At 38.4% G+C, this 12,897-nt stretch overlaps 1 protein-coding gene across 2 annotated transcripts in view; it reads left to right on the top strand.

The window, feature by feature from the left end:
* Positions 1 to 6,144, top strand: part of LOC109208607 (SURP and G-patch domain-containing protein 1-like protein) — a 9,196-nt gene extending 3,052 nt beyond the window's left edge. For both annotated transcript variants that reach the window (XM_019371735.1, XM_019371736.1), the window contains exons 3-9: positions 685 to 811; positions 1,257 to 1,363; positions 1,976 to 2,116; positions 3,691 to 3,825; positions 4,003 to 4,182; positions 5,205 to 5,383; positions 5,847 to 6,144. In XM_019371735.1, coding sequence (XP_019227280.1) covers positions 685 to 811; positions 1,257 to 1,363; positions 1,976 to 2,116; positions 3,691 to 3,825; positions 4,003 to 4,182; positions 5,205 to 5,383; positions 5,847 to 5,873 — 896 coding nt within the window. In that variant the 3' untranslated portion in view covers positions 5,874 to 6,144. The remainder of the gene's footprint in view (positions 1 to 684; positions 812 to 1,256; positions 1,364 to 1,975; positions 2,117 to 3,690; positions 3,826 to 4,002; positions 4,183 to 5,204; positions 5,384 to 5,846) is intronic.
* Positions 6,145 to 12,897: the final 6,753 nt, after the last annotated feature.

Raw genomic sequence — 12,897 nt, 5'->3', positions numbered from 1 at the left:
TCTATATATATATATATATATATATATATATATATATTTCTTTTTATCTTTTGCTCATGGTATCACATGTTGGTTCTTGGAACAGCATTTCCTAGTGGCGGTATATTTCCTTCTCTTTAGTTTTTCCGTTTGCTAGGGTGATTTAGGCAATTCAACTCATTCTTCATCGACTTGTGATAGCTTAGGAATTTCGATAATTTATGGAGTCATCTTTGTTCTTGTCCGTTGGAGAATTTACTAATGTGCTTATTTTGCTTTCTGTTGGTGGTCGCATATGAGGTGATTTCTATTTGGTTGGACCGCATAACACATAATCACCTAATGTCTTGTGCAAATTGTGTTATGGCTTATCATTTACTACTTCTCTGTCCTTGTCCAAAAAAAAAAAGCTTTACTGCATCGCTGTCGTTGAAGCCTTATGTTGCAAATCCTTTAAGCCCTTCATTAGTCAAGATTGTACCATTCTATGTTGTACTTTGAGGATATTCTCTAGGCATTGTGGATAAGGAGGACCAGACATTCTTGAGTTACTCTTGTCTGATCGTGCAGCTTATACCTTAAGTCCCTACAAACATTGGTGGAAAGAGATGTTCAATGAAAGAATTGGAAAATGCGGCTACAAGAGTAATTTTCATTCACTTGTTCATGCTCTTGGTATTAATCAGTTATTTAAGTGACATGCAGCACCAAATCCTCCAAGTGATCCAACAGTGAAGAAAGTTGCAGACAAGTTAGCAAGTTTTGTGGCCAAGAATGGAAGGCAGTTTGAGCATATCACACGCCAAAAGAATCCAGGAGACACTCCATTTAAGTATGAATCAGAATCTCTGTGGTTTCTTTGTGTGATAGTCCCATTATATCATAAAACATTAATTATTTTCTTTCATGGCCTCATGGTTTATCCTCTCTTGTCAAAGCACATAGGTAGAATTGTGGTTGTATGACCTCGCACCCATGATTTTTGTTGCATCTATTGTCTTCTATTGTTGTCCTCTCACCCTCTTAAGAACTGGTTTCATTTCTTGTTCTTCCTTTCTTGTTCGTTTAATTGTCTATTTTTGTATTGGCGTCTAGGAGCTCTTTGTTTGCCAACATCATCGGTCTCTTTTAGAGTTCAATCTGATGAGTTTACTGTAGATTTATCTGTAGCCTATAATGTATGGATAATGGTCAATCATTTGATTTCTCTCTCCCAAAGAAAAAGAAAATTCTTTTTTTTTTTTTTAAATATTGGTACTGACATTGTCTACTTGCAGGTTCTTATTTGATGAAAGCTGTCCCGATTACAAATACTATGAATATCGACTTAGTGAAGAGGAAAAGGCTCTATCACAGACTACGGATGCCCAAACATCGCTTAGTGGTTCGTAAAAATTCTCAGCATGCTTATATTGCTTGCATAAATCTAATTAGTGCTTTCCATGTATAGGAGTGCAGGCTTTTACCAGCTTGCTTGTGTATTTCTCTAAGTATTTATGCAGTTTGTTTTTTGGCAGTATCTGTAGCGCTAAAGCTGCTCTGGTATACCTGAATTTTATGCATGTAAAAGTGTGACTGGGTAGTAAGAGTTGTCTTTTCCTTTTGGGAAGCTAGATGTAGTTGCTCTTTCCGTTCTTTTCATATGCTTTCTCTAGGTATTGGCCGTAGGTGCATCCTCTTTTGAGGAACAAAATTAAGCTATGAACAAATTAAATTTAGAGTCCTATGAGTCTGTGAAATGGTTGAAGTTTACAATATTTTCAAGCTTAAGGCTTTCAGCTGGCCATATTTTATATGGCATTTTATGTACTGTGTGTATATGTGTACAGTGTGTGCACGTGCGTGCCTTTAGCTGAGCAGCTTGAGCCTTATCTAAGTCGCCAACTTCATATTGTTTGCATCTAGTGTCTAGTTCATTTGGCTTCACTTGATTAACGTAATATTTGTTTGCTGTGATTCTTCCTTTATTTACTTGATTAGCTTTTTGGTGCTGTAGGTGTTACTAGTACTGCTACTCCTAGTTCAACGAGTAGTTCTCATAGGTCACATCAGCAGCATTCAAATTACCAAATTCCTGCATCAGCATTATATGGAGCAGCGGAGAATACAAGTTCTTCAGATTCGGCTGGAAAATCTGGTAATGTCATTTATATGGGATTCAGTGTATATTCTCTTGGAATTTTGTTTTGATTATTCACCCTACTGGATTTGGGTGTAATGTGATGGCTAACAATGGAAATCCTGCTTTTGTACCTGAATTTGTCAAAATAGGTTAGCATACACAGGTTTATTGAGGCAGATAAGTTTTCTAGTGAGGTTAGAGTACGTGAGGGCAGAAAAATAGTGCTTGAATTTATTGAAACGTGAGGGCAGATGGTGTGAACGCACAATTAGAGGTATGGAGGTAGACCTTGGAATCTAAAGGTTTTAAGTTGAGCAGGACCAAGACAGAATACTTGTAGTGTAAGTTCAGTGGCGAGACTCAAGGGGGGAAGGGGAGGTGAGGTTGGACTCGCAGGTCATCCTTAGGAGAGGGAGTTTTAAGTACCTCGGGTCTATTATTCAGGGGATGGGGAAATTGATGAAGATGTCACACATCGTATTGGGGCGGCATGGATGAAATGGAGACTCGCTTCTGGTGTTTTATGTGACAAGAAGGTGCCACTGAAACTTAAGGGTAAGTTCTATAGAGTGGTGGTCAGACCAACGATGTTGTATGAGGTTGAGTGTTGGCCAGTCAAGATCGCTCATGTCCAGAAGATGAAGGTAGCAGAGACGAGGATGTTGAGATGGATGTGCGGGCACACCAGGTTAGATAGGATTAGAAATGAGGTTATTTGTGACAAGGTGGGTGTGGCTCCTATTGAGGACAAGATGCGGGAAGCGCGGCTTAGGTGGTTTGGTCATGTGAGGAGAAAGAGCACAGACGCCCCGGCGAGGAGGTGTGTGGTTACGTTGGAGGGCCTACGAAGAGGTAGTGGTAGGCCAAAGAAGAGGTGGGGAGAGGTGATTAGACAAGATATGGCGCAACTTCAGTTGACCGAGGACATGATCCTTGATAGGAAGGTATGGAGGTCGAGGATTAGGGTAGTAGAGTAGGTAGTCTAGAGTGTTCATAACACTAGTTGGCACGCAGTCTCGCTTTCTATGGGCAGTAGGTTTTATGACTAACCGTTGTTTTCTTTCATTGTTGATTACCTTAATATCTTATTTTTTTTCCTGCTTTTATTTGGCTTTTTGGTACTGTCCCTTCTTGTCTATATTTTTCATTAATGTGGTGCTTATGCTTTCTTGAGCCGAGGGTCTATTGGAAACATCCTCTCTATCCTCACAAGGTAGGGGTAAGGTCTGTGTACACACTACCCTTCCCAGACCCCACGCTGTGGGATAAGACTGGGTATGTTGTTGTTGTTGTTGATTATTTTCCATCACATATCTCTATTCCCCTTGAAAAGCTTAGAACTTCAGGCATCTGAGCTAAAAAAAAACGTTTTAAAAAAAAACTCAAGACTGTTTTGTGCCTCTAAAGCTACAGATTTTGAAGAACTGGTTTCTTCTCTGGGAAAATTTAATTTCATTTGGGCCATTATTTGTGCACCTGCACTGCATCAGATTGTCATATAATCAGAAATTCAATGGTTGATGAGCGTCACGGAATTCCGGTAGGGTTTCAATTACTGTTGGGCTTGTACTGATATTTTGTCTTTTCAGGTCATCCAAGCGGTCCATCGGGGTCAGATCCAATATCGATGATGGAATATTACATGAAGAAAGCTGCAGAAGAAGAGAAGCTGCGGCCATACAAATCTTCAAAAGATGAGATGCCTCCGCCTGCTTCTCTCCAAGGTTTGTCGCTGATTCTATTCGATTCTGCTATATCTTTGTTCTGATCATCCAATTAAAGCTTAGAACTTCAGGCATCTGGGCTCAAAATAGGTCCAGTAAAATGTTTATTAAAATATATCTTGTTGTTGTTGTTGTTGTTGTTATGCAAGTCTTCTGATATCTTATTTTGTGTTGCAGCTCCAGGAAAGAAGGGGCATCATATGGGAGACTATATCCCGCCTGAAGAGCTTGCTAAGTTTTTGTCTACCTGCAATGATGTAGCTGCTCGGAAAGCTGCCATAGAGGCTGCAGAAAGGTCGAAAATACAAGCTGATAATATTGGCCACAAACTTCTGTCTAAAATGGGTTGGAAAGAAGGTATATCATCCTCCCTTTAGGAAAACGTTGATGGGGTTGGCTGCAAATAACTTGGACCTGTAAATTTTAGAGATAATATTAGCCACTAAGGTATTTCATTTTTTTTTTGGTTAATAATATTTACTTAACCTCCCAGAAGGTGGGGTGTACTCCTTGTTGGCTATACTCCTCGTCCTCCACTATGATAATGTAGCTGACTAAGATCCCATCCCTTTATTGCAATATAATATCTCGAAAAACTGAAGACTCGGGATGTTTATTGTTAATCACTTTTGTAGTAGCTAAGGAGTCTCCATTTCTGGGTATTATTCATCTTGGAGCACATAGCAAATTTTTATGCTTTGTTTTTGGGGGAAAGGAGGGTTCCATTTTCTTATAGACCTTTCTTTAGGAGCAGGGCGGTTTAACCTTAAGGAGTCGTTTGGTTGGAAAACAAGTTATCCCAAGATTAATTGTGCCGGGATTAGTTATCCCACCCTCCCATAGGGATAAAAATAACACTACAGTCCAGGATAACTAATCTCGTGATTAGTTATACCGCGATTTTATCCCAACCAAACGTGGGATAAACTTATTTCAAATTTTAATCGGGATTAATTATCCCTTATCCCTCGTACCAAACGAGCCCTAAGAGTCTTCTGTTGAGTGTTGAAGGGGCAATGGGATAGGGGGATGGGTTTGTTCTGCACTTGATGAGGTTACCCTCAGGTCTGAGGTGCAACCCCCTTCCATCTTGTTTATTTAAATGGATAAATACACCATGTGTAGCAAGTTGTTGTGGTAACTAGGTTGCTATCAAACTTTCCTGGACTTGGAAGTTTTGAATATTGTATATCTCGTGTTGCCAATGCTAGAAATTCTTGAAAACTTTTGCTATGATATGCAAGTCAAGCACATCTGTCGAGGTAGTTTATAGGAGTTCGTACTTGGAAAATACTAGCCTTTGAAATGCAAATAGTTCATGTTTTAGGATGATAAGTGGTAAATTCATATGGAGTCTAAATCTCTATGTGAAACTGCAGGTGAAGGACTAGGGAGCTCTAAAAGTGGTATTGCAGATCCAATCACGGCCGGCAATGTAAAATCAAATAATTTAGGAGTTGGTGCTTCCCAACCCGGGGAGGTAACTCCAGAAGATGATATCTATGAGCAATATAAGAAACGAATGATGCTAGGCTACAAGTACAGGCCAAATCCGTTGGTATGACTTTTATTTCCTCTTTTACTGAACCTTTTTGATGGTTGGTAACTTTTCTTTTACTGAAATGTGATAGAATCCAGTTTGCATAAGGGAAAATAAAAAGACAACAGTAATATGAGAAGAAAACTCGAAAGGAACCATCTCGACATCACTTTCTTTGTGAAACAATAGAAGCTTCTATGAGTCGAGATAAAAATCACTTCCTTCCTCTATCTAGGGAGAATATCAAATGTAACATTGAGACATTGAGTCATTGACAACAGAAAAGTATACTGTCACCTAACAGGAGGGAGAACAGCTTAGGCAGTGTATTCGTGTAAAAACTAATGCCTTACGAGGGCATTGTTCGTTCTTGGTTTGGGGATATTCTCGGTTTAGAAAGAGGGAGGGGTGAACGGAGGAAAATTGATGTCTTAAATTTTTATTGTAATTGGAACTGAGGTTGATATATATGTTTTCGCAGAACAATCCTCGGAAAGCATACTACTGAGGCATTTTCTGGAATATTTCCAGCTGGCCATCTAGAGGGTGCAGCGCAGACAAGGCAATGACTCAACCTCTATATTGGAGTATCTTGAGTTTGTTATAGTTTACTTCTGGAATACGAATTATTTCGAAATTGATGTTATTTGGTCTAAATACTGCTCCTACAAGTTTGAATTCGTTGTATCTGATATATTGTGGTGAAGATGACATGTGGTTCGAACTCTTATATATTGTTCAGCGCTTCTTTTCTATTCAAGGTTTTCAATTGAAACATATCTACAGCGCAATATGAAAGCCACAGAGTGTTTCGTGTTCAAAGTACCATATGATATTCTGCTCTTTTGTTCAAAGGGAGGTCATATATTAATTCCTTTATTATTATTTTTTGAAATGATGGTTACATTTTCAGAAATTACACGGAGTAATAAGTGGTGTAAACCATAATTTCCAAATATATAAAAAGATTTATAACATTTTTAGAAAGACGCCTGTTGAAGAAAATCGTCAAACTTCTAAACTTTGCGATAGTGCGATATCAAATGTTACAGATAGGGTACTGGTATAGTATCATTTTTATTATGCTGATATGCTAGTTTACGATTTCCTAACAATGCACCAAATTCTTGTATGGTTTGTGGTATTGATTATTCAATTATGCTCCAATTTCTTATCCAAAGGTGCAATATGCACCCATATCTAATTCCAAATTCGTTAAGAATCCACAAATCAAAAGGATAGAAATTCCCCTAGTTTGGGCTCTGATTCGTGGAGCTGCTCCCTTAGTTTCCCAAATTAATGACAACAATTGTGAATACAGAAAAACCAATTTGCTATGATTTCACAACCAGTAAACTAAAGGAAAGAAGTAGATCAAAGTCTTCTTAACTAGAAAGCAGAAAATAAAATGATAAGAAACGAGGAACCTCCAGGAAGTTAGACATAATGAAGCTTTAAAATGCATTTCACTAGATTTCCCTTAGGGTTACATGTGAAATACATAAAGACTAAAATCATCCACCTAGGCCTCTTTCCTAACTGCCTCAAACAAACTAAGGTAGAAATAACACCAACTTCAGGGGGGGCCCAAGTATAAAATCAAAATGGAAGAATTAACCTAAATAACCGTCCACCTAAAGCTTATACTAAAAATGGCTAATGGATATATAATATATGTTTAATCTATGTATGACATGTGTATAATCCGAATATATTTTGTGTCGAAAATACTGGACTCCAAAACCCATTGATTATATACTATACCTGCCTCTACCCATAACGCTTTGGCTAATTCCAATGTGTGAAGGACCTTCTTTTAGGATGGTTTATATCTCAAGAACAAAAAAATGCAAAATTGGAAGGGAAGAAGAAAGAAAGTAAAAACGAATAGAAATAAAGAAAGAGCAAAAGAATAAAAGAAAGGTTTACGAAATTTTGAAAGAAAAGCAGAGAGGATAAAAGGCAACTTTTCGTGGTCCTTTTTGGGTAGCTCTGACGGCTTAATTATAAAACCACTCCTGATTCTTGAATTGCCACTTAATTCTAATATTAGTATTGTCAATTTGGTGTATATTACTTAAACTCTTTTAGTTATTTACCCATAAGACAATGACATTGGAGTTTTTGAGTAACGGTAAAATTGTCTTCGTGTAACCTGTAGGTCACGAGTTCGAGCCGTGAAAACATTCACTAATATAGGGTATGTGTCTACATCACACCATATGACCCTTCTCTAAACTCTGCGTAAATATGAAATACTTTGTGTATCGGGGTGCCTGTCCACCCATACGACAACAAATTCTTAAACAAAGGGAATGTTATTTATTGCATTAATTTTTCAGCTTCCAATTATGGAAATAATGAAAGGAAGTCATGAATTATTATAGGCAAAAATAAGAATTTAGAGGTATAAGATGCCCCCAAATCTAATTCCACATCCATTACGAATCCAGAAAAGCAAAAGGTAAATCCAGTTGAGAGAGAAAGAAAACTAGCCAGTTTAAAGTTGACCTATCAAAGTTCAATTGCCAAACAAATAAAAACGGATTAAGAAAACCCAAGTGACACTTCTGACTAATCTTAACTTTTGCTTTAAGATTTAAACGAGATTTAAGTTTCCTTAGTGCTTGATTTAGGTTAATCTTCATAAAACCTAAGCTAAAGAAGATCTTTAAGTAAAAACTAAAATTGAAAATTGAGAGATAATAGTTCCACCAGTGATTGCTAATATATAAATTGCCAAGTTGCCACTTCCTCAACAAAAATATTACTAAAGTTTTCTTCTATCGTTTTCACTTCCATATAGGAGTATGTTAGTTAATCAACTATTTGTGCACAATTAAACAAATTAAACACTGACAACGTAAATGATTGTTACACTATTAGTGAAATGTAGACACTGACATAAATGTGGAGGGTGTTTTTGTAAACAAATATTTTTTTAAAAAAATTATGCAATGCATATTATTTTAGTACACCAAATCAAACAATCGATAAGAAATAATTTCAGTATTACTAATACACCTTATCCGATAGTATTATTTTTATACACCCGAGCAAACTACCCCTAGTAGTAATAGCATGATATTCCTCTTTCTATCTTCTGACATGAACAAATTCCAAGTGATATGCTTTATCTCAGAAGAATATAAAATATAGTAGTAGTATTAACAAATAAATAAATATAAATATAGTAAAACTAGTACGTCATACTCCGTTTATTTGATCCAATGACATCCAAGCAACCCCCAACCCCCACAACCTCTGTTTTTGTCGACTATATGTTTCATTTTCAGAGTTAAATATTAAAATCCAAAAATTAAAGGTATATATTTCATTTTGGCAGTTATATATTAAAATCCAAAAAATATAAGTTCATGTTCGATGTATGAAACTAATTCATGTATGTGCGTATGAACGCTTGACGTATGATTGACTGAGGATGTTGTCATACACTAGCTAGTTAGCTAGAAGAAATTAACAATGTATATATCCGTCTTATTTTGTTTGTGTTTAAATTTTATGTATTGATAGTGTAAACAATATTTATATAGTTACGTCAGGTTATTTATTAGTTAATTACAAATAAATATTTTGATATTTGTTATGCATAAATTGTATTTTACGCAATCAGTATATATAACTTAAATTCATCTAATTTTAATCTGACTGACATAACTCATAAGAGATTAGTCACACAATGTTTTTCTGTTAATACGCCTTTATTCTGAAATATTCTAACACATTCTTTACCATTTAGGAGCAGTGGTTATTTTACTTTTAAAGTTTCTAATGTTTATATTTTATTACAAAAATTAAAAGGTTCGATCTTTGTATTTCAGTGTCATTATTCATTTTGGGATGGAGAAGGTAGTAAAGGAGATATCAAATACAAAATAAAGTTTTTATAGGACACCTTTAAATTAGGAAAGCTTTGTAAATTATATATATGTTAGCTAAGCAAAAAGGACACTATTCGTTTAGGATAGTGGTGTGTACATATAATATAAGAATTTGAAGAACCTTTTTAATTCGTTGAGAGGAAGTAGTAAAGGAGATATGAACCACACAAAGTGAAGATGACAAATGAAATGTGCTTTTCTAAACATATACTATATACTATTCCTACAAGAATAGCTTATCCGATAAGGAGAATAAAATGTAATATATAGTACTTCCTTAAAATATTCATTCCCTTTATTTATTCCGAAGTGGAGAGCCTTTTATCATCGATTTACATTGGGATAAAATATTACTGGATTCGGCTTTATTTTTCAAAGTTAGTTTTTTTTAACTATGCATCATCAATTATAATCTTCTTTGCATTTTTTTTTGGGTGGGGTTGGGGTGTCGGTAGAGGGTGGGTGGGTGGGGAATGGTTTATAATTCAGGTGCTAGCCGCCATGGGGCTCAAAAGTAGTAGGGTAAGCAGTTTGGAAGTTTCATGTACCATGCACATTTACATGTGTCAATTTTGGTCTTTAAATAAATATTGAATGGTCTCAAAAATAATATTTAATGATTTTTCACGTGATATTGATATTTGAATTGAGGTTTCGACTAATCCGAAATCGCTCCGATTTAGAGTCATTGAGGGAAAAAAAAAAAAGACTCAAACCCGGCTATGACCTCTCGTTAAGAGTGAAGAGATCCTATCCATCAATCTCGTGTTACAATTGCAAATTTGTCATGCCGATTTCACAGCTTGTATTTCACATCCAAATTTGTTAAGACAATTCAGTAAATAATTATTTATGCAGATCGATCTGTCTTAAGAGTACCTTGGTGTCCTTTGGTAGGTATATATATCTTTTGCCCTAAAATATTTAAGCCTTTTACAAGGCTGTATGGTGCTTAATGCTTTCCACTATAAGATATCTTGACCCTTTATCTCAATTAGTTGTAGTTCTTTTAATTAAGTACATGTGGTTTAGTAGTGCTAACCCACTTAGGGTTGCCTCATAGGTTTATGAGCATTCTTAAAACTAGGCAATTTGACGCATTCCTTCTTATAATATATGTTAATATTTTAGCAAAAAACTGTTAATATTATTTTATACCTGTATGGGTCAGAATCCGACCCCACGATAATTAACGAAGCTAATCCCGTCTTAAGCCAATTCATGATTAATTAGTGGCACGACCACTTAGAATTAACGATATTCAACCCTCATCTGATTCGATCAACAAGGCCACGGCCCATCCGCCACCATGAAGGCGAAATCCCAACGTGGTCACGGCCACTTATTGCCAGCTCACGAAGCTCACGGCTATAAATACCAAGAGAGGAAACCCTAGAAAGGGGGCTGCTTCTCGATCACTATCCGGGAGAGAGAGAAAAAACACAATGATACCCATATTGTGAGAGAGAAAAACACCATTGTAAGGCTCTGAACCTCTTCATGGAGAGGCAGGCCAAATCAACATTATCAATAAAGAATCTTAATGTTTCTCCTCCTAACTCTGAGTACTTATTTTCGTTTCCTTCATTTGGTCCAACGGATTATTACGGTTTGCTATGATTTTCCCGTGATTTATTTATATTGTTTTATACTCGTAAGGTATGTGATAACTTTTGAGCAAACAATTTGGCGCNAAAAACAAAGTTGATGAATAGAGTTGAGACAAAGCGGAACAGAAGAAGAAATCAATTTTTTACCTACCACAGGCCTACGGCCATGCCTCTCCCAGAAAGACGCCCATGTGCGGATCCCCACCGTATGGGGGAGCACGGCCTCAACCCACTCACGAATCCCAGCCAACGGAGCCGGCGGCAACTTTTCGGCTACAAAATTGACACGAGTTAACGCTTACGAGCACAAGACGTAAAGAGGGGTAAAAAAAAGAATTCGACGGCAAAAGAACTTACGTGCATGATTCCAAGCCTCTGGGAACCCAGCAGAGCACGCCACTAAATGTTCAGTCCTGATGTAGAAGAAGTGCTCAAAAGGGCGAGGGTTGACCTCGTCATCCAGTTTTGCAGTAAGGCCCCTCGGCCCACGAGGGCACGCTTGAATCATGGTACCGCGAACCCTCTGGGGAGCGTAGAGACTAAGCATATGCTGCAGCGTGACCTCCCTACCGGCCAGTTCTGCATGTTTGATAAACATTGCTAGCAATTTGTAAAGAGAAGGAGCAAGCTGACCCGGGCACACCCCGTAATAACGACAGAAATCAACCACCAGCATTGGGAGCGGGAGCTTAAACCCCAACTTGAAGGGATAGGCGTAAAAAATGCAGTATCCCCTGCGGTCGGTGTGGACCCTCTCCTCGCTTCTAGCAAGAACGACGTCAGCGTAGCTGGGGATGACCCTTTGTTTCCGTAGTTGGGCCATCCCAATCTCCCCCATTAATGGGGCTTCATCCACCTGATCCTCCCCGCCATCGGCGGTGAAATCAGTCATCGGACCTCCGGGAAGAGATACTATCTCGTCAACCGATGGAACTTCATCAGTCTCCACCAGTTCTGCACCGCCCATTGCCGGAGATGGCCCTTCAATCACCGGAGAGTTAACCGGAAGACCCGTCGGAAGAACGTTTTGGGAAGAACTGCCTGCCATTGTTGAGTCAATAATGAGAATGAAACAAAGTTTGAGGGACGAAGACGGAAGTTATATAAATCGAAGAACAAAGATGAGGGTGAATTAGCAGGAAGAAAAGCTTCTTCAGAATCTCTCTCTGGCAAACAATGAGAATATAAAAATGTATGGGTCAGCCCTTATTTATAAGCAACACAAGTGGCTTTCACAAGCCCCAATAGCCTTCATTAACTACATGACCAACCGCAAACCGATTCGGTTCTGCAGAAACACGCGTCGTTATGACAGGCTCCGTGAAGCGGCTCTTCAGTCGCCAACCGGCGTCTCACCTGCGAAACGGTTGCAACAACCCATGAACGCCGAGAGGATGTTCCGTGCGCCTTCAGAACGATGGACGTCGCCAAACACGTATCCAGTGTACCCCTACTCCCTTCGGCTGCACAACATATGACCCGTCCACCATGGTCGACGGTTACGCTCCCAAACAAACGTAAGGATCAGAGCACCACAAAGCTCGACCTCACTCGAATTAAGTTAAAGGGTCAAGCGCCCTCGCCAAGGAGGAGAGTTCGACCTCGATCGAACGACGACTTGATAGCACAATAACAAAACACTAACACTCAACAAGGCCAAGAGCCATCGCCAAAGAGAATTCGGCCTCGACCGAAGCGACGGTCGACCTCCCTATCCGAGTTTCTCAAACTACAGTCGATGAAATCCACTCATCGAGCTCGGCCAAGGCACGACCTCAATAAGCGGAGGGACTAACTGTATGGGTCAGAATCCGACCCCACGATAATTAACGAAGCTAATCCCGTCTTAAGCTAATTTATGATTAATTAGTGGCACGACCACTTAGAATTAACGATATTCAACCCTCATCTGATTCGATCAACAAGGCCACGGCCCATCCGCCACCATGAAGGCGAAATTCCAACGTGGTCACGGCCACTTATTGCCAGCTCACGAAGCTCACAGCTATAAATACCAAGA

Source organism: Nicotiana attenuata, unplaced genomic scaffold (assembly GCF_001879085.1).
Source record: "Nicotiana attenuata strain UT unplaced genomic scaffold, NIATTr2, whole genome shotgun sequence".
Classification (NCBI taxonomy): Eukaryota; Viridiplantae; Streptophyta; class Magnoliopsida; order Solanales; family Solanaceae; genus Nicotiana; species Nicotiana attenuata.
Note: the sequence above shows the minus strand (reverse complement) of the source record. Positions and strands in the feature narration are given on the sequence as shown.